Here is a 20,980-nt window from a genome sequence, read left to right as displayed (position 1 = left end):
TTTAACAGAAGCCACAGTCAGTTAGCCAGGGCATCTTTACTTCAGGTTCCTAAAATAGAGTTAAATAATTTTCCTTGAGATTCTCCATCAAGGAGATCATATTCTAGTTAAACCTGAAATGGCCTCAGCAAGAATACAAAATGGCAGAATCTCTGCAAGCCCTGTTACAATGTTAACCCGTAATTAACCCTTAATATAGTGATATTATTCCAAAGCCTACCACCAAATTTCAGGCTTGTGGGTCAATTAAAGTGGTCATAATTAAAGTCTAGTTATACTTATACTGATATGTATGATAAATACTTTAAAACTGATGTTTTTCTCTAGTCAAGGCTTAATATCTCTCTCTCTCTCTCTCTCTTTTTTTTTTTTTTTTTTTTTTGGTTTTTTGAGACAGGGTTTCTCTGTGTAGCTTTGCGCCTTTCCTGGAACTCACTTGGTAGCCCAGGCTGGCCTCGAACTCACAGAGATCCGCCTGACTCTGCCTCCCGAGTGCTGGGATCAAAGGCGTGCGCCACCACCACCCAACTAAGGCTTAATCTCTTATGAAAATATTGTATGTATACTTCTGAAAGAAAGAATGAAAGATAAGGATGTAAAGGGGAAGATTGCCTACTTACTATTTATTAAAGATACATGATTTTTGTAAATTACTTGTCTTCCTAAAGTGTCACCAACTTGAGCAAAAAATGACATGTGTACATATTTTTAACTATTAAATTGAGATGACTAAGGAAAAGAAGCAATGTCAAATGCACATAGAAAATAGAGTTTATAAAAGGGGAGACTTGTTTATTGAATGGTGTAATAGACATTCTCAGTAAAAATACTAGTTTTAGAATATGGAGTCAAACACAAGAAAAGTAAGCATATTCTTCAGAAAAAGTAAATTTTCCACAATATTATCTGTGAGAGTTACAAGACCAGATACAAACAGATGACTTATGTCCCCCTGAATGGAACATCTTCATAAGGAAGTGTTATTATTAGTGGGTATACTTATTAAATTAATAAACACTATACAATGGGTCCATTTAACTAATCATGTTAATAAAATAAAAGACAGACTCAATTTTTTTTCTTATTGGTCCTTTGTGTAAAATATTCTTAAAAATGGAAATGATAGAGTTTGCTAAAACTTTTTTGAGAACACTGGGGAAACCGAAATTGAACAAAATTCTTGATTGTGATAGTTAATCTCAAGTGTCAACTTAATAGGAATTAGAATCCTTTAAGAGATAGGCCTTGGGCATATCTGGGACATGCTGTCCCTCTGTTACCTAGACTTGGTTAACTGAGGTGAGAGAACCTGCTCACTGTGAGCAGCACCATTACCTGGAATGGGATTTGTACTACCTAAAAGGTGAAAATGAGCTAAATACATTCACTCGGTGGTGTCTTCTCTCTGACTATGGATGATCCATGCAAGACTGTACCCTTGAACAGTGGTCTAGAATAAACCTTTTCATCCTTAACTGACTTTTGTCAGGGCATTTTCTCACAGCAACAGAAAAATAAACTAAGATAATATCCAAACAGAAAATTAATGCATATACTTTTATCTTGTTTGACCTACTATAAAAGTTTCTCTAACCAAACAAATCTCATTAATAACATTTTCACTCCTTAATCAATATAAAATACTTTTGAGTCTCAATTTAAACCTACATCATTTACTGTCAAAAGTCTATGATATATTGAGTTTGTGCTATAACAGGTATTTTCTAATAAGTGAAAAGCTCTAATTAAGTTTTCTTCATTCTTAGAAAATTTACTTCATCAAGCTATTAATTGACTATATATATAGAGAGAGAGACTATATAAAATATATATATACTATATTTGAGGTGCTTTTTCCTTTTCATATTTTCTCTCATTTCCTCTAGCAAGTACTTTCACCTTTCTCTAGAGTGCTTATGACTCTGGCCTCAAGTCCATTCCTGTGTGTAACACCACAGAAAACTTTTCTTCTTATACCCATAGCGGGGGTGAAGGAAGGCATTGAGTTGGATGCCACCTTTAGCTGGCAAATCCTAAGTAAAACTTACATGTCCCCTAACGATCTGGACTACCCTGCTCTTTCAAATCTTCCCCAGCGTCTTCCTCTCATGCCAATGTTTGCTTCTGGCTCCTTCCTCTGTTGCTCATACTCAAGCTGCTGAGAATAAATAGCCTGCATTTCAACAGACACATTTTGTTTGTATCACATCATATTTTTTTTTAAGTTTTAATTAGTCGAATTTGTTGCCAGCATTTAAAATTTGGATATTGCACATTAAAATTAGGATATCTGGCTCTCTTTCTTTCTCTCTCTTGAGTATCTAGCCACACACCCCAAATGTTCATTTATAAGTCAGCACAGGATGCTAGCCACCCCTTTTTGACAGGGCCTGTGCTATTCTACTAACTGTATTCAGCACATGTTCCCTTAAGTGTTGTATACACTTGGGTCTCTTAGTTGCTATTGTTCGTCTCTGTAGGCATTTGAACCACACCTGTATCCCTGTTTCCACTCTTCCCTTCTTCCCCCAGAGCAGCATGGTCGAGCTCTCTGCATTCATTCTAGACTGTCCCTTACATGGGGGAGTAAGATTCACTTCTTGCCTATATTTCTTCTTCTAGGCAACTACACTCACAGCGTCTTTAAAATGAGCAGTCATTTCAGAAGCGTTTGCTCCCTCCCTCCTCTCTTTCCTTTTCCTCCTCCCTAATTCCTCACTTTCCCACTCTTACTCTCATTCTCTCTGTGTCTCTCATCAGTGCTAGGGATCCACCCTGGTGCTGACATATACTAGACAAGCTTCTACCACTGAGCCACACCCCAAAACTCTTTAGTCTACCCTTAAACACTGTTTGCCTTTGAGGAGCTACTTTCAGCATTCCTCCGCTATAGCAATCATCATTGTACATCCTGCTTGGCCATTTTCATCTGTTACCTACAGCCTCAGGCCTTTTGATAAATAAGTATTTACGATCACAATTTCTTTAGTCTTTTCTCATCACTTAGAGCCACTATATATCCAATAGTCCATTTAGATGTGCTCTTTGGAATATTTTAGTCCTTCTGGAAGGTTTACCCTTTCAAGTTAAGTGTGTCTCACTCAGAATTCTTTGATCATTGTGGATGTTGTCATTAACCAGGTCATCTAAGCCAAAATACAGCATCATGCTATGCTTTGACTCCCATTGAATCTTCTCATTCCCATCACAAGGGCAAACCAAGTATGTCCACCACTTCATTCAATAGCTCTCCCGTATACGGTACTACAGTTTTCCTACTCAGAAGTTCAACACCTCTTAATTGAGCTAACATACTAGTCTCATAATTTTAACTCCTTCCTTCAGCTTCTTTTCTCCAATATTACATGAAACATTGCTTTGTTCAGATTACAATAGTCCACTATTTCTATCCTTTATAATAACTTTGTTGCATAAAACTCCAAATTACTGTGTGTATGCAATATAAAGATCTAAATCAGAGTGGCTTCCATCATTTCCTTTGCTTCATCTTCTATAGCTTCTCATATTTAGTGGAGTTTACTGAGTCTTTTTCATGAGTTGTCTAGTAGAATGCTATCATTTTTGTAGCATATCTATTCCAAAAGACTCTTTCCTGTGGAAATCCCACCTCATCCAAGCAGTTCTATGTGGTCCTGTTCCTGTGGGAACACAGCTGTTTGCCCAGGAGACAATAATAAAAATCATATATAATCTTAATTTTTAAATATACATAAACATGAATTTTAAAAGTCAAGAATAAGAGAGAGGTGAAGACCATAGGATACTAGAGAATAATAATCTAATTTGATGTGGCCAAAGACCCTTTAGCTCAATTTCAAAGAGGCTACATGTTCTTTTTTATAACTCTATAAATCCTTCGAAAATAGTAAGTGTCTATGGTGTAGCAAAAATAAATGCATGCATACATTGTTTCACATGGAATTATTGATTTATTATCTACTGAGTGAGCATCAACTGGATTGCCCAAGTCAATGACTCTCCACATGGTAAAACTATTGCTATGAACAGGAAATATGCTTGAAATTCAAGTTTTTGGTCTCTATGTCAAAACTACTGACTCAGAAACACAGAAATTCAGTACTCAATGTAAATCAAACTTTGCATCATTCTGGTGCCATGGTCTAAGTTAACTAATATTCAAATAAAATGATTTTTAAATGAAATCAGGTATAAAACATGTAAATCTCTATAGGGGTTTATTCTGACAATAACTTTCAGAAATGAACTTCTTCATTTAATCTTGTTAAAAAAGATCCCATTATCTTGAAAAAGATTGAAATTATATCTTTGGGGCCAAATTTTACTATTATCCTTACTAAAATAAAAGTTTGAATTATCCTAAAAGCCTCAAATGAAACTAAATTTATACATACAAAATAACACTTGATAATTCAACCAATTATCTGTCTAATTTAAGCCACTAAAGCCTATTCATATGTTTTGGACTCACTCAAGATAATTAACACATAAAACATGCATTTGCCTCAACAGCTGCATTACTTCCTCAAATTTGTGTCTGTTTGCTGACCCCAAGCAAGGGAGAAACAAAGGAATGTTCCATGTACTTCATTTGCAGAAGGAGCATCACCATGCTTTTACTATTCTCCATTGGAGCTGAAAGTCATTCCTTAATTCAAAGATGAAAGGCTGCCGTGGTAATACAGAATTCCCTAATCAGCACACATTACTATAGAAACGGTCTGCTATTCAGCAGAATTTAATTAAAGGTTTCATGATGTAACTAATGTTTACTTTCATCCTTCCTTTGAAAGTCTCTTCTATAAGGATTAAATTTGATATAGAAAAAGGAACCATGACATTGTTGCAAAAACAAAGAGGGAAAAAGTTCCGTCAAATTTTTGTCATGGTTTTCCTATTATATGGGCAAAGAACATATATCTAAGATCAATTGAAGTGCTTGTTATTGGGGAAAAAATATGTACTTCGTTAACAATGGACGTTGATCAGCACCCAGGTCAACCTAAGCATTTCCGAGGCCCCTTGTGAGAATTTTATGGAATATTTTGTTGCCTAGCAACATGAACATCAGGGACATTCTCTAGTTATACAGCATTTGGGAAAGTGGATTACTTCTCATTCATGTTTTGAACATTCTATTTAGAGCTCCTATCGGCATGATGGCTGCATGATCATCCAGAATCAATATAAGTTAAGATGTTATCATGTCCAGGAGACCTGAATTGATTCTTTAACTTGGCATTTGGAGAGAGAAAAATGTAAATATACCCAAGAGAAACAGTAACATTATGGTAGAATCATGCATTTATTAATTTAGTGGTCATTTCATGGAGCTCTAATTAGGCGTATGTAATGTTGGTGTGTTGCAATCATTGTCTGTGTCTCCTCACTGAGTGATTTTAACCTTGAGTGGTTAAACCAGCCCATCTCATTACCCTGTCTTCTTGCTTATCTCCCTTGTCCAAATCTCTCTTTGCTGCCTCCTTTGCTGTCATGATGATGTGGCCAGACTGGAAACAGGGCTTCTCACACACCAGCAGCAATTTTTAACAAGTTCAGAGAAGTGTGCTGCTGCTGTTGCTGATGCTACAATTGTCCTCATGCCTCAATGCAGCCCTAGCTGACCCCTGATCTTCATACAGCATCCTGTAACTCACATCACTTCAAGATCCCAATTGGTCCATTGCTCACTGCCTCCTTTCCTTTGTATGATCTTGCTTTTTCTCTGGCATCACCTGCTCTTAGGTTGTATCATTGGAGACTTAGTCTTATGTGTTTTTACTAATCACATGTGCTCATTCAAAGAGCCCCATATTTAACTGTACTGTCTGCCAGTTGACTCCCAGGAGAGATTCTGTTATGTTTTGTTTTGCTTTGTTGTTTTGTTCTGTATCTCCAAAACTACACTGGCTACATTGGTCCATTTATCATTCATTACTTAGGATGGCCAATTGATCAGTACTGAGTCCACATTGAGTACTATTTTGTCCCCATCTATTAGGCAATATTCTGGGTTGGCTTTGCAGCCGCTCAATATATACCACCTCACTGTCTTAGGAGTAGGAAAAACTCACCTGCTTTCAAGGTGTTTCTTTCACACTTCTCTCCTTCAAAAGAAAATGCTGATTGATAGGTCAGTCATTTTCTGTTTCTCCTATCAAATTTGGTCTTTTACTATATTTGACTGTGGATTAAATCATGTCTCTTTACGTGTCCATGTTTATTGAGCTAGACAACTGTTCACACTGACTGTAAGGCTTCCGATTCAAGTGTCAAGAGTACGACTACCGTGAATTTAGAAAAGCCCTTTCAATTCTTACTTTCTTGTTTGTTTTCATTGTTGTTTGTTTGTTTGTTTGTTTCTTTCTTTCTTTCTTTTTTTTTTGAGACAGGATTTCTTTGTGTAGCTGTGACTGTCCTGTTCTGTAGACCAGGCTGACCTTGAACTCACAAAGATGCCCCTGCCCCTGCCTCCCAAATGCTGGGTTTAAAGGTGTGTGCCACCACCACCTGGCTCATTTCTTACTGTAAATAACTGACAATAAAATTCACTTATGACAACTTTTTTCAGAACTAAAGGTGGCTCTTTATCTTCCTCTTTGTACTGGCCCCTTTGCTCCTGACTGTGATAACAAAACTACTGAAAGTTTTGATTGTCACACACACCAAACTGTGTCTCAGTTGGTCTGAGGATTGTGCTCATGAGTGGGAGTAGGTTTACACAAAGTTATGACCTTTCCCAAAGGCTGCAGCAAGTGACTGGGTGATGCAGAGACACAAGAAGCTTCAAATAAGCAGCAGAGAGTTTAAGATCTCATTGGAATCCTGAAGTCTTGAGTCTTAAGGTAGTAAGTAGATGGAGGTCAGGGCAGAGTTAGAAATACAGTAAGGCCTGAGAGAAATCCACCAGCAGCTGCCATTCTAAGCTGCACCCCAGCCCTAGTTCCTTCCTGAAGCTTCAGAAGCTTTAGGTGCATTTAGGCAGGAGTTGACATTACCTTCTCCCAGCCCCTCCTTACAGTGAATGTGCCTGAATGTGGTCCCATGAAAACGTTTCTCTCTCTCTGTCTCTCTCTCTTAAGGAGACAAGGCTTCTCTGTGTGGCCCAGGCTGTCCTGGAACTCTATCTCTAGACCAGGCTGGCCTCAAACTCATGGAGATCTTCTTGCCTCTGGTATTAAATGCCTGCTCCACCACTGCCCAGCAAGTCTGTTTTCAGTGATCCACTCTAATCCACCTCAATCCTTCACTAAGGAAAAGCTGGCAGCCTTCACTACTCAGCTCAGCTTCCACATCCGCACTCTCCTTGTCCTTACCACACCTCAGGGTAGCTCCATTTGCAAAACAATCAACACCTAAGGAGCTCTCCTCTTGGTGCAAAACTCAACCAGGAACAACCAACCAGGCAAGACATAAATGCTTTGAAGTCACATATTGGATTTTAGTAGTAAAATTATTAGATCATCAATGTTATAAAATTTTGTGAGATGATAATAAACGGAATGAAGGAAACAAGAACTTGCAGGTGTAAGAAAAATCATGATTAAAAGCTATGTGGAAACTTTTTATATGAATATTCATTTCTCCCCAAGAAAGACTGTTTCTGATAGACATAACTACCAGCACTTGTTATTTAAATTGTGTATTTAAGCAAAATTACATTCATAGAAGTAGTTTATCAGTATTTACTCTTCTCTGACAATGTATAAGAGTTGTGAAAAAAATAGAGATTTTTTCCTATTCCAGGTTTACTATTTAAGTAGATATGAGACTAAATAAAATCTAATTATCCAAGTAAGAAAGTAAATTTAACAAAATCTGAAGACGTAGCAAGACATTTTGCAGAGTTAAAAACCACAACAGTTACACTCATCTACATTTTATATTCCATCCCTTAAGGAACTATAGCAGAGCACCAATTTCTCAATGTGTAGTCTTTCCGCGTGAACTACATGGAGACAACTAAATCTGTAATGCAATACAACATGGTCATATTAACCTAGTGGTGTGGAAAAGGCCATCTGTACCACCTTGATGTGACTGAACTACAGGAGCAAAATAAATGCCTGCGTGCTCATTAATTTAAGAGAGCTACTGGGTGTTCTTTTGGGAGTGTATAACACATAACTCATGAAAAATGAATAAAAGTAGGCATTGACCTTCCATGCATTGTAATAAGATTTGCAAAATTGATTTGTAAACTGTAGCTCAATTTCATGTGCATTAAAAACTAATCAAATGACTTTGATGCAGCTCACTGATTTTTAACTTGGCAATTTACTTGAGCATATAAAAATTGTTAGTAGAAATATGTAAAATGCTTTCAAAACACTTATAGTCTTGCACTGATATCTAATATTATTTGTGCAGATTGGTTGCTATCATCTTTGTGTATTAATCCACAATATAATGTTTGATATACTTGTATTGTGTCATAGCATTTTACCAGAGAAATAAATCCTATTTCAATTACTTTTAATATTATTAACTACTAGACTACAAGGTAAATCTTGGCATAATAAATTAGCCTGGTTAATTCTAAATTGTTCTCCAACAAGCATTTTATCTCTATTTTCCCAGATGATGAAGGCCTTGAAAACTCTTCTGTGTAAACTCAACAATCAGAATAGAAGCAATTGAAACCTTGTCTCAAAGGGTGAAATTGAAATTAGGAACTGATACAGGGCATGATGTAGAGTTCCCATGATTTGTTTAGTTCTACCAATTATAAAGTTCATAGGAATCAATGCAGTTCCACGAGGCTAAGATTACAGAAGTATAATTATCAGAGTAATTTTATGTTTTAATCCAAACTAAGCACGTTATCAACTCAGTTTATTATGTGTTTGTATGACTCTGTGGCCATACTTGGTCATTTTGTCAAAACTGAGGCAAAATAAACAAAGCCTTCCATGCAAGGGTATAGAAAGTGTTAACTGGGAAATTACTATGTCTATTATGACCTTATGCAGTGGAAACTATGAAGAAATATCAACCTGGTTCAGAGGGACAGAAAAGTCTCTCTGAGGAAACTCTTCTGGGCTATCACATGAAGGATGAAATAAGGAGACAGAAGGAAAAGATCTAACAGAAGGGAGCCTTGAATCTGAAAGAAGCATAGGCCTCCGGAGGAATAAAAAAGCTATCATGGAGGATTCTAGAGGTCAAAGAGAAGAAGTAAAGATCAGGGTAGAGATTATGTGTCTTCATTCTCCAAGAAAGAACTTACAGAGAGACGTGAGAATAGTCTACTGTATCCAATGTGAATGTTTAACAACATAAAACTCTTTGGGAGATGAACAACAGTGCTAAGAATATGAAAAAAGGACCGACATGCTATGGCAAGGAATCAGCTCTACCATGAATTAGACAGAAGGGAACAGTAAGATGACAAAGGTGTAAACATCAAAAAGAGGATGGGACATTCAATGGATGCAATCCAGAAGTTGATATTAATGAATTATAGAAGATAGGGGGAGAGAGATCAGTGCTGAGGATGACCCTCAAGTCTCAAATTTATGCAACTAGATGGATTGCAATGTCATTTGCTCTGAAAAATAGCTGAGTTTCAAGGACTAGATCTGGATAGTGGAATTTGTACTAAATCTAAGATAACTTGCAACTTTCTAAGAGGGAATGTTGCCAGGTTTAGATATATAGGTTAGGAACTCAGAGTAAAAATCTGGGCTAGAGACATAAATTTACAGTAATTGTGTTAAGAACAGGATTGAAAATATATGGATGAATAACACCATTCACTCAGTATGTTTTCAAAATGGAGAAAAGATCCTGAGTTTGGAGTGGTGTTCTCTTGTGTTCTAGAACCACCTTCAATGGATTGAGAAGCTCATGCTCAAAACCCACCAGGTCCATGATGATTAGATTCCATGAGCTTTCAAGAAGAACACAAGGTAGAAAATGTTATACTCCACAGACATGAGCTACCTGTCCAAAGCATCAGTAAACACATCTGCAGATGTGGGAAAACACAGGCCTACACCACTCTGCTAGCATCAGAAATTTCAAATCTGGGGTTTTCTTGGAAACTTTAGAGAATCTTTAAATAACAAATTGTTGTCTGGGTGCCTTCAGCTTTTTATTTCCTCTGAGGATGGAAGTTTACTTGCATTATTCCTTTTTAAATTCTGTTTTTAAAAAAGCAAACTCAGGGTTGGGGATTTAGCTCAGTGGTGGGCAAGGCCCTGGGTTCGATCCTCAGCTCAAAAAAACAAAACAAAACAAAACAAAACAAAACAAACAAACAAACAAAAAAAGCAAACCCAATAAAGACAAGAGATGCCTATAAAATCTATAAAATGATGCAATGCACATTGTTTGCTTCCAACCCCTTTCACTGAGCAAATCCATCTTACAAGTTCAGATTGTGTTTTTCCATATTTTTTTCTGCTGTCCTTCAACTTAAATGCACCAATAAATTATTTGTTTTTATTGAAAATAATATTGTAAGTATATGAAGTCAAAATGTATATTACTATACATTTAAACAACTTTTGCCAGGTGGTGTTGACACATTCCTTTAATCCCAGCACTTAGGAGGCAGAGGCAGGTCTTTGAGTTAGAAGCCAGCCTAGTCTACAGAGCAAGTTCCAGGACAGCCAGGTCTACACTGAGAAAGCTTGTCTCATTTAAAAACAAACAAAGAAAACATTTTAACAACTTTTAATTACAGCATGCAAATTTTCTAGTATCTTAAGCCTCCCTTAAAACATTATGAAAATGCTATAATTTTTCAACCAGTGTCCTTTTAATGAAAAGTCAGATGATTTCTACTTCGGGGTCTTTGAATCTTAATATGAAATCTTGCTGTGTCAAATAAAATGTGTACTTTCTTTTTTATTTCAGCAGATAGATATAGGCAGATGACCTCCAAAGGGTCTGCAGGAATTTGCAATCCCAGCAACAAACCCTCAGGAGAGTTGTTATGAATTATTATGTGGCCACCCTCTCACCCCCCACTCTCACCACACTTCCCACCCCTTAACCTCCCTCCCTACCCTCCTCTGCCCTCCCTACCCACCCCCATCCTGTGCACCCAGAGAACCATGCTGGTATGATGTGGTGAGCTGGGCAGATAGATGCACACCATGCGGGCATGGTGGCAGGGGCCATTAATTCACAATCTAGATGCTGCATCCATGTAGAGAGTTTATTATAATGGAGAAATGAAGAGAAAGATAGGAGAGAGAGAGAGAGAGAGAGAGAGAGAGAGAGAGAGAGAGAGAGAGAGGGAACTTTGTGGGAGGAAAAGTGGAAGAGACAGACAGACAGAGGAAGGAGGGGGAGTTTTCCTTAGAATGGGGCTTGTCAGGAAGCAGGTCTGTGCCAAAGGGGTGGGATTTCAAGGGGTGGGTCAGAATATTAACAATCGTCAGGATAAATGGTGAGCTCCTCACCCCTATTTCCTGCTAAATTGAAGGGGAAAAGATAATTTCCTTCTGTTTTGATTTAGAACTCTGCTACTACTAATGTGTGTGTATATGTGTGTGTGTGTGTGTGTGTGTGTGTGTGTGTGTGTGTGTATTTATTTAATATTTTAATATTGGATTCTTTATTGTCTGTTTATTTAGCTATTATTTAAAAGTTTAATATTCACTCTTTAATGTTTAAATTTAGAAGACTTCTCAATATCCACTCTTTTATAAGTGCAGTATCTCACATCACATTCTTAGATTTTGGAACAACAAATTTGACAAATATAAATAAAAACAAACAAACAAACAAACAAACAAATAAATAAATAAATAAATGCATCTTATCTTTATATCTCTTTTGGCAGCCTATAACTTTTCAAAACTACCAGATGGGTTGGGAAGCCTTTGGTATACAGTTGATCCCCTTTTTACCAGCCAAACTGATCTTACAACACTGTTAAAGACAAAACTCCAACGTATCAAGCCCACTTCAAATTCATGTCCTTCTCCACTACTAGCAATACCATTACTACCACACTCATGCCCGATTCTTACTTTTCCTATATAAATTGTGGGTATTTACTAGAACTAAAGGTTTTTTGTCATGTAAATAAGGTTCTTATTTCATTGAGGTGTTTTGTAATCATCAAAAGCAATATACATGTATATACTATATATATATATATATATATATATATATATATATATATATAAAATTTCATACTGTCTCATAAAATTTTTTACACTCTTTCTCATTAAAGCAGAATAAATTAAATATAGATAGTTATTTGATATACTAATATACTAAATACAGCAGTTCTTTCATATGGTATTTAAATATGAGTTATGTTTATTTTTTAAAATTATTTATTTGTAGAATAAGAATACTCTTTTCTGTCTTCCTTTGTAGGGAAACTCTTTGGGTTCAAATTTCCTGGTCTAAGAGTTCTAACATACAGAAAGCAGTCATTGCCACAGGAAGACCCGGATGTGGTAGTCATTGATTCATCTAAACACAGCGATGACTCTGTGGCCATGAAACACTTTAAGTCTCCCACGAAAGAAAGTTGCAGTCCCTCTGAAGCAGACGATACAAAAGCCTTGATACAGCCTAGCCAGTGTTCTCCCTTAGTGAACATATCCGGACCTCTGGACCATTCCTCTCCCAAGAGGCAATGGGACCGCCTCTACCCTGACAGGCTGCAGTCAAGTTCCCAACTAACACACTCCAGATCACGGGAAAGCCTCTGCAGCATAAGGAGAGCATCTTCAGTTCATGATATAGAAGGCTTCAGTGTCCACCCCAAGAACATATTTAGAGATCGACATGCCAGTGAAGGTATGTTTAATTTTTTTTTTTTAAAGATGGAAACATTTTTAATTGGGTAATGGAAGTTTATTTTCACAATGTTTCAAAATTGAACAGTATTCTGCTTCTTCAAAGAAGAAATGTGATTAAAAGCTATTAAAAACACGAATTTTGCACTAAGGATCTTTTCTCATTTCCTCTTTAAACCCCAGTGAGTAATTTGGTTTCTTCTGGCTTCTTTATCAGTGTTTCTGAAATAGTATAACCATTATCAGCCTGCTTCCTGGCGTGTTAATTAATTAATGCTTAATTTAAGATGTGATTAGGTGATGAATTCTATCATCTTAAGCATAATTAATTTTGTTGGGTTTAGCAGATGATCATACCCTGAAAGTAAGAACAGTGCGCCCTCACAGAATTATGCTGTTGACCATCAGCAGTGGGAGACAGGTGGGAAAAAAAGGAGAGGTTAGTAGGGAAGCTTACTAGGCAATTTGGAAAGCAGAGTCAGAATTTATTTTCTCTCTAGCCTCTTGGCTCACATTCCTAAATTAAGCCAGAGGGAAAGGTGTGCTTTGAAAGACACCACAGAAACAATCCATCTTTAGCATGATAATGGATAACATTGTTTGAGTAGTTAGGACGCCTGAGGCAATGTGCTTGACACACATTGAGTCCCATTTAAATCTCATAGGTTAGGAACCAGTTTTAAGCTCCTTTATAGGTCAGTAAACAACTGCCACAGGGCAAGGTACTGCCTCCCTGCAACAATTAAGTTCCTTCACACCTACTCCAGGAGACCTCACTGTAAGTCCAGGGAGTCTGAAAGTCAGAGTAGCATGCCCTGGATACTCAGACACTCTTCTCCAATCCCTTGGAGGATTAGCTTCTTGAAAGATCCCTTTCCCAGGTCCTCATTCCTTCAAGTGGCTTTGCCACCCGAGCTGTTGTCAACTGTCTTTTCAAAAACATGTCCACTCATGAGGTTCCTTACTATGGGATCCTAACCATTATACCCAATGAGCAAAGTTACTTTTTAAATTTCAATTTAGCTCCTTTGGAGACTGCTCACACCAAGATGGTCTGCCATGTCACAAAGCTATACCGTACATTTTCCTCCTTCATTACTTTGCTCTGTCTAAAATCCTCTTAGCTGTTTGTTCCCTGTTCATACTATTACTAAGCCCCAAGCACTGGTTTCCCCCTCCCCAAACCAGAGGAATCAAATGATTTCCTGAATGAAATGAAGCCTGAGTTTTCAGAAGTAGTATATATTTTAGCATTTATTACATCCTATAGTTACCAACATTTGCAAACATAGGCTTATATGCATGTATATACATACACACATGTAGAGATATGCAAATATAGATAAAGTATAATTGTAAGGGAAAACAATAAGATGTCATGAGCCACCCTTGACCAACACTTTAGTGTCTATAGTTCTGTAGACTTAGCACCAAGCCCAGTATTCTACTTATAACAGATACTCAATACCATTGCCTTGGTGTTAAGAGGACCATACACATGAATCATTTTCCAATATCATACTCATGAGGATGTAATGAGTTCCTTCCTATGCATATACTGATTTAAACCAAAGCTTTAGTATTGAATCATGTGGGGGATCTTTCTAAAGGGCACAGTGGAAGAGAAAAGACAGAAGAGCTGAAAGAAAAGAATTTGGCAGGGGTGCAAAGAGAGATAGAAAACTCTGTCTCAGAACAGACAGAATAGTTTGGAATAAGACAAATTAGAGAAACAAGAGCAATAAGCACATCTACTTTAATCTATGGTCTGAAGAAAGTCCAAAGAAAAATAAAATCAATGACAGTTCCCAAGCTAGATAATTATGTCCCAGACAACCTAGGAACAATGGGATTGGTATTTTCTGACTGAATGAAACTGTATAACTGGATGTTTGAACAATGAATCCTGTGATAAATTACAATAGATTCAGTGATGTTTCACATAAACAGCATATGCTTTAGTTTGTCCCTACCAGTTAATATACTCACCTTTAACAAACATACTGAATCTTCAGAGCTTTCCCATAGGAAAGTGAGTTTATGGTAATAAATTTGAAAATCAAACATCTCAGACTCAACACACCCTGCATGTTTCACTTGTGTTTCAATGGAACTTCTTAGTATTGTATATCAAGTTTTATAATGTGTGTTTGTTATTTTCTGCTCAGGTGGCCTCCACAGAGTACACAGTTACTAATACAATTATAGGAAAGGGTGACAATATTTTTTCGATTTCTCAGTACAAGATCTGTGTAGAGATTCTTGGTGATAAGATCATTCTCAGATTTCCTCCTCTCTTGAGACTAGGCACTTCCCAGCAAAGTTTCACTCTCTTATCAATATGACAGTTAGTATATGCTGCAAACTGATAATCTCACAGGGCACTCACCACTGTATTTCAACCATGAAATGATCTTACCTAAAAATCACTGATGGATTTTAAAGGAACTACCATTCCTGGGGCCACATAATGCTATGTATTTGAGAAAGTGAGCATAGTAAAAATAAGTAAAAATAGATGGAAACCTTCACAGTTGATTTCAGTTTTATGAACTCTTGAAAATGATTAAGATATAAAATCCTAGATCCACCAGAGTTAGAGTTAAGATCTTCTCATTCCAAAATAGTACTGTGCTCTTGCAGTATTCAATCTTTAGATTACTATAAGTATTTTATAAACATATTACTAGATGATGTTTTACATGTTCTTCTCTTCTCATTTATGTCTATTATTCAGTCGATATGTGACTCCAAACTAATAAATGTGTAGGGTATTTTGTCCTTTAACTTCAGAACAATTTCAGCCAAAAATAAATCAATTAATTAAAAAAAACCACTGATGGGCATAGAAGAAATAACAAAGAACTGTCAGCTCATCTCCACCTTCAATCTTCTCATTCTTCCTCAGTGTCAAAGCCTCACTAACTCTAAGCATTGTTACCAATTATCTTTATAGGATTTGGGTTTAGTGTGTGTGTGTGTGTGTGTGTGTGTGTGTGTGTGTGTGTATTGTACACTGAGCATTATGTTAGTGGTTTTCAGCAGTGTTGAAGATCAAACCCAGGGCCACATAAATACTAATCAAGTGCTCTGCTCCCAAGCTAAGCTCCAGCCCCATTTCTCATGGCTTTCAAAGCAGTTACTACTTTGCTAATGACTGTAGACTAGTCTGAGGGTGAAATTATTTCTATGTAAACACAAACTAATCCAGTGGTCTTTATTTTTTTTAAAATGATTTGTTAAAAGAGAGGAATAAGTTGCCACTGCATGTCACATTTTATGCATATATTATTGTCCAAGGCAACGTCTCCTCTAACAATTCCATAAACCACAGTATTGGAATTACTTTCAATATAAGCTTGGAAACAATTATGCTCTATCCCAAGATTTTGAATATGCATAGTGATAACATAGATGGCAACAAATGTATACATTTCTCAAATCTTGCATATATTTGAATGGTTTGATATGACTTCATTTATTTTAAGCATGTGTAATTCAAAACTGGTAATACATATTAATACATATTTTTAGTACCACATAGGAAACATTTAGATTTCTACTCTCAAAATAAATTTGGAAACACTCTATGCCAAGATTTGAAAACAGGCTGCTTTAATATAAAGAAATTCATAAATATTCTAGGTTTTATGCTATATAGCAAAATTGCAAAATCTTTTTATACAATAAAGTGTTCACTGATATATTTCAATTATTTTTGCCTAAGAATGGCTGATTAAACACTGCTTGGTATTTTTAAGGCAAACAGTAAAAAACAGTTGAGGGTAAAGGGAGAGCTAATGAAATTGTTCTAAACAATCCAAATGTTTAGTAATCCATTGTCTTACAAACTTTTCATGTATTAATATACTGAGGTTTAGGAATATGGAAAAAATAATTTGACATGCAAAATGTTGTGTGGTTTTCTTTGATTTGTTACAAGCTACAGTTGAGGAGACATCAAAATTGGCTTTTGACAAGGTTGTAAATTACCACAATTGCCAGCAACTGTGCAGATCTTTCCCCAAAATGCTATAATTATAAAATCTGTTACTTACAATTTGTTTAAATTAAGTGATGTGAGTATTTCACTTATTTACGTTTATTATGGATGATACTTCAGTTTGTGCATTTTGCCTTGTTAATGATTTATAACATTAACCACAATCAAAATTACATTTTCTGTGTTTACATCCTGGTTTCTCTGATTGCTGCTACTAAGCTAGTTTAGTGTGCTTAACATAATTTTAGTCTTCTTTTTTTTATATTTCTCTCTCTTTTATCCTCATATGCTCAAAACAGACAATGGTCGCAATGTCAAAGGTAAAGTATAAACTCAAATTTGCCATCTGATGCTTAAAGTACCCTTTACTTGGCATGTTAACTGCCTGCTGTATGCCCTGTTGATGCCACATCTCCATGCTGCCCTCAGCTAGTCCAGGTGCCTGGTGGAGACATCATGGCTTGGTTTTGCTGGAGACATGATTTACTTTGTCTGCTGGGCCATCAAAGTGATGATGAACACCTTTTAATCCTGAACAAAAGGATGTAAGATTGACGGTGAATACTTCATAAAGATTCGGAAAGAAACAAGTATCAAGATGAATAGATTCCAGTTGTAAAAAGAAGCGCATAAGCTGTTTCAGGGATTTTTTTTTTTTTTCTCAAGTACAAGATTAAATAAAATGATCAAAGAGCTCTATGACAGCATCACTTCACTTGTTCCTCTTTTGTTTCCTTAAAACTAGTTTCACGTTCCTGGATGGCAGGGGGTATGGTTTTAAGCTTACTGTAGTAGTATACTGTACTTGCATGAGAGTCATTTTCTATTTTTCCTCTATTATATTTCAATCATCTTAAATTGTATTCTATATTATTCTAATCACTGGCATGATTTACAGCTACCACAGGGCACTACGTAACTGGGAGATATTCTGGATAAACTTGGATTTGGCTAAAATTTGAAATCCCATTCTGTTTTGGCTTTAACAGTAGATCAAACTTTTGGCTGGACCTTTGGCCATGCATGCTGCTGTGGGTGTGTAAATGGTGACAGTGATCCATTTCGTGCATGTTTGTTGCATGAACATGTCTCCACCAGTAACCATCATTACTCAGAACTTAATGTCTTGGCCTCTTCTTTATGTCACTGGTACTCTGACCACTGTGCAGTTTTGTGTATTGACTTCTTAGTTGCCTCCCGAATTAACTAAGAACTGCTGTTGCTGATGAATGAGCAGTACTAGAGATTGTAGATGTTATGTGATCAGAATCCCAGGACAATTTGAAAATAAACAAGATCATGAAATTGTTCTTTTGCCTTTCCTATCATTTTGTAAGCACTTCAAGAAAGGTCTGCGCAGGAGACCTCCATTACTGGGATGGGGTTTTATCTACATGGTTATTCTGTCCTTGGTCTGTCCATTATGACTTTTAAAAGGGAGCAAACTAATTCTAGTTGTGCGTGGTAGTTTTAGTTGACAATTCAGAAACAATCCTCAAAGGGAACATAAAGATCTGCTGCCTGCTTGGTCCTTGGAAATACTAAAGCTTAAGATGAATAAATGAATACACATTTATTTTTCCAGTAAATTTTCTTGAAAAATAACATGAGAAATGAATCTAGTTTGTTTGAAGTATGCCGAAATTAGGTCAGTTAGTCTCCTAAACTAGTAGTTCAGTAATGAAGATATAATTCAGGGGTAAACCACTTGTGTATGTGAACTCTGACCAGATCTCTAGCACCCAAAGAAAGAAAGGAGGAGAGAAAGGAAAGGAGGGAGGGAGAAAGAGGGGAAAATGCCTACCACCAGTTCATCTATTTGTAGAAAACAAAGCCATTTTATTTTAATTTCATTAACTATTCCATTAAGCCAACCTTTATCCTTATTCCCTCTATTTTATAATAGAAATTCCAATTGCCTGATTGAAGCTTTTGTTTTTGTGTGTATGCATATAGTTCAGATACACATCACTTTTACACTTGCCGTTTTCATAAAACTACAAATAGATACAGGGTAATGCATCATGTACTTGAAACATAAATAAATACTGACTCTAAGCCACAATAAGTAAAATATTAAATAAAAGAAAAAATATATTTATAGACTGCTTTGAACACAAAATGTATCGTTACAATTGAGGATCACCCACTTTGATCAAATATCATTTTCCTACAAAACAGCATAAATAACCTCATAATGAGACTAAGGATTGAAGGTTGTCTGAGTGAGCTTCTTAAAGCTCAGGTGCTGCCCAGTTCCTTTGCACAGGGAGTACAGACATCTTTATTTTCAGAAAAGGCCATACGTTAACTATCTTGGGAAGTCTGTTTTAGATCCCTGTCCACAGAGAACCAGCACTAGCTTAAATCCATCCTCCTCCCATCTGTCCCCAGTGGACAGAGATAAATTCTCTGGCTTCAAGAACTCTAAGCATAAAATCTCACCTCAGAAAATGGCAAACTAGCACTCTGTCTTTTCTTCCAAAAGAATTTCTACCCAAGCTTTTCCTTCAGGTCAATGCTGTTTCCCTTCAATAAGTTTCTTCATCACTCTGACACTTTAAAACAACAGCTAAGTGTTATTTTTAGAAACTGTAACCCATGTGTGAGGAGGAGGAAAGCTACTTCTAACAAATGGCAGAATAGGTGTAGATAATAGATTTTGAGACAATATCTCTAGAACATGAGAAGGATTTCCAGTTACTTTAGTCACTCATAAACCACCTCACACCTAGTGGTTTGTTCATGTGTCCTGCATTCTAAGAAATACATGTGACGTTTATTCCTCTCATCCTGTTAAATAAGTTCTTGAAAAAATATCATGACCCTATATTGTTTCCTAAGACCCCAGATTTCTGTTCCATGTTACCAGTTTCCAACTAGTACATGACACTATCCTGAGTCAGAAACTAAAATGCTCTCAAGATTGCTAAGAGCAATCACCTCCACTGTAGTCAGGAAACCTAGCAGGAAGAGAGAGAGAGAGAGAAAGAGAGAGAGAGAGAGAGAGAGAAGAGAGAGAGAGAGAGAGAGAGAGAGAGAGAGAGAGAGAGAGAGAGAGAGATCTGACAGAACTTTTTTCTCATAAATTGTATTGGCCTTTTCCCAGATGCCTATGATCTTAACCAGGATTTGCAAATTGATTCTTAGTGGTGACAATTTGTCTGGCAAATTGTATGTCACACAGTGGAACAGAATTTGTAGATACTGAATCCAAATAACTTGATGTGTGTTTTTTTTATGTCTTTTTATGAGTGCTACAACACTTTTTGGCTGGTGCTTATTCACAGGGTTCTTTGGCAAAGCTTCCTTGCTAATGCTACATTGGCATTTTACTAATGTTAATATGCATTAGTAATGTGTTTCATTACATTTAACAAAATAAACTCAATGTCCTAAGAAATACTGTATATGTCCAACAAGATAGCAAAGTAAAGGCCCTTGCTGCCAGAAAATGCAAGCCTGACAACCTGAGTTTGATTGCAAGAAACCATGTTAAATCAAGTAAAGAGAGAACCAATTCCATGAAATTGTCCTATGATGTCCATATGCATTTGTGCCCATAAATTCAAACCAAACACACACACACACACACACACACACACACACACACACCACCACCACCACCAACAACAACAACAACAACAACAGTAATAATCTATAAGCATTTTCTTACTCCTGATAAATTTAAATAGTCTCATCATATACATTTTAAGTATTTTAAAATCTAAAATTCTTCTTAGTTATTGATGGATCTCTATGCATCGTTGGAAAACGTAGCTTATTTTATAATTCCATCAAGTAGTTGTTCTAAAATTTACCCAACTGTTGCTGTAGTCTACCTGGTCACCCACTTTCCATTTTCTAATCACACACGCTGGCATATTCACATTGTTATCCCTCTTGCAACTGTCCCTCAGAGAACATCAGTCTCCTGGTACACTTTTGAGTCGCATATTTCCTTCAACTGAATCCATCCTGTCCCTTTATTTCTGCCTGTTCCTTCACTTTAAATTCATTTACTTTGTTTTTCAGGCTAATCTCCTTTCTTTCATTAGAATCCCAAATCCCATCTGTTCATGATCATTGTCAGTGAGGCTGCCTATCAACTCTAAGTCCTCAGCCAAGGCCTCTCTGAATGTAGACCTAGGAGGTAGGAAACCTTGTACTTTGATTTCTAGTCTTTGACTCACACCTTTTGGGCCTC

The 20,980-nt window shown here is 36.6% G+C and overlaps 1 protein-coding gene across 6 annotated transcripts in view; it reads left to right on the top strand.

The window, feature by feature from the left end:
• Kcnh7 (potassium voltage-gated channel subfamily H member 7) overlaps positions 1-20,980 on the top strand; it is a 458,805-nt gene that overhangs the window by 310,219 nt on the left and 127,606 nt on the right. For 2 of the 6 annotated variants that reach the window (XM_036185749.1, XM_036185748.1), the window contains exons 4-6: positions 12,343-12,771; positions 17,073-17,093; positions 17,519-17,542. In XM_036185749.1, coding sequence (XP_036041642.1) covers positions 12,343-12,771; positions 17,073-17,093; positions 17,519-17,542 — 474 coding nt within the window. The remainder of the gene's footprint in view (positions 1-12,342; positions 12,772-17,072; positions 17,094-17,518; positions 17,543-20,980) is intronic. The other 4 variants (XM_036185753.1, XM_036185754.1, XM_036185750.1 and 1 more) reach the window with 3 other exon arrangements.

The sequence above is a fragment of the Onychomys torridus genome, chromosome 4 (assembly GCF_903995425.1).
Source record: "Onychomys torridus chromosome 4, mOncTor1.1, whole genome shotgun sequence".
In the NCBI taxonomy this organism is placed as follows: Eukaryota; Metazoa; Chordata; class Mammalia; order Rodentia; family Cricetidae; genus Onychomys; species Onychomys torridus.
This window is presented reverse-complemented; position numbering and strand designations above follow the sequence as displayed.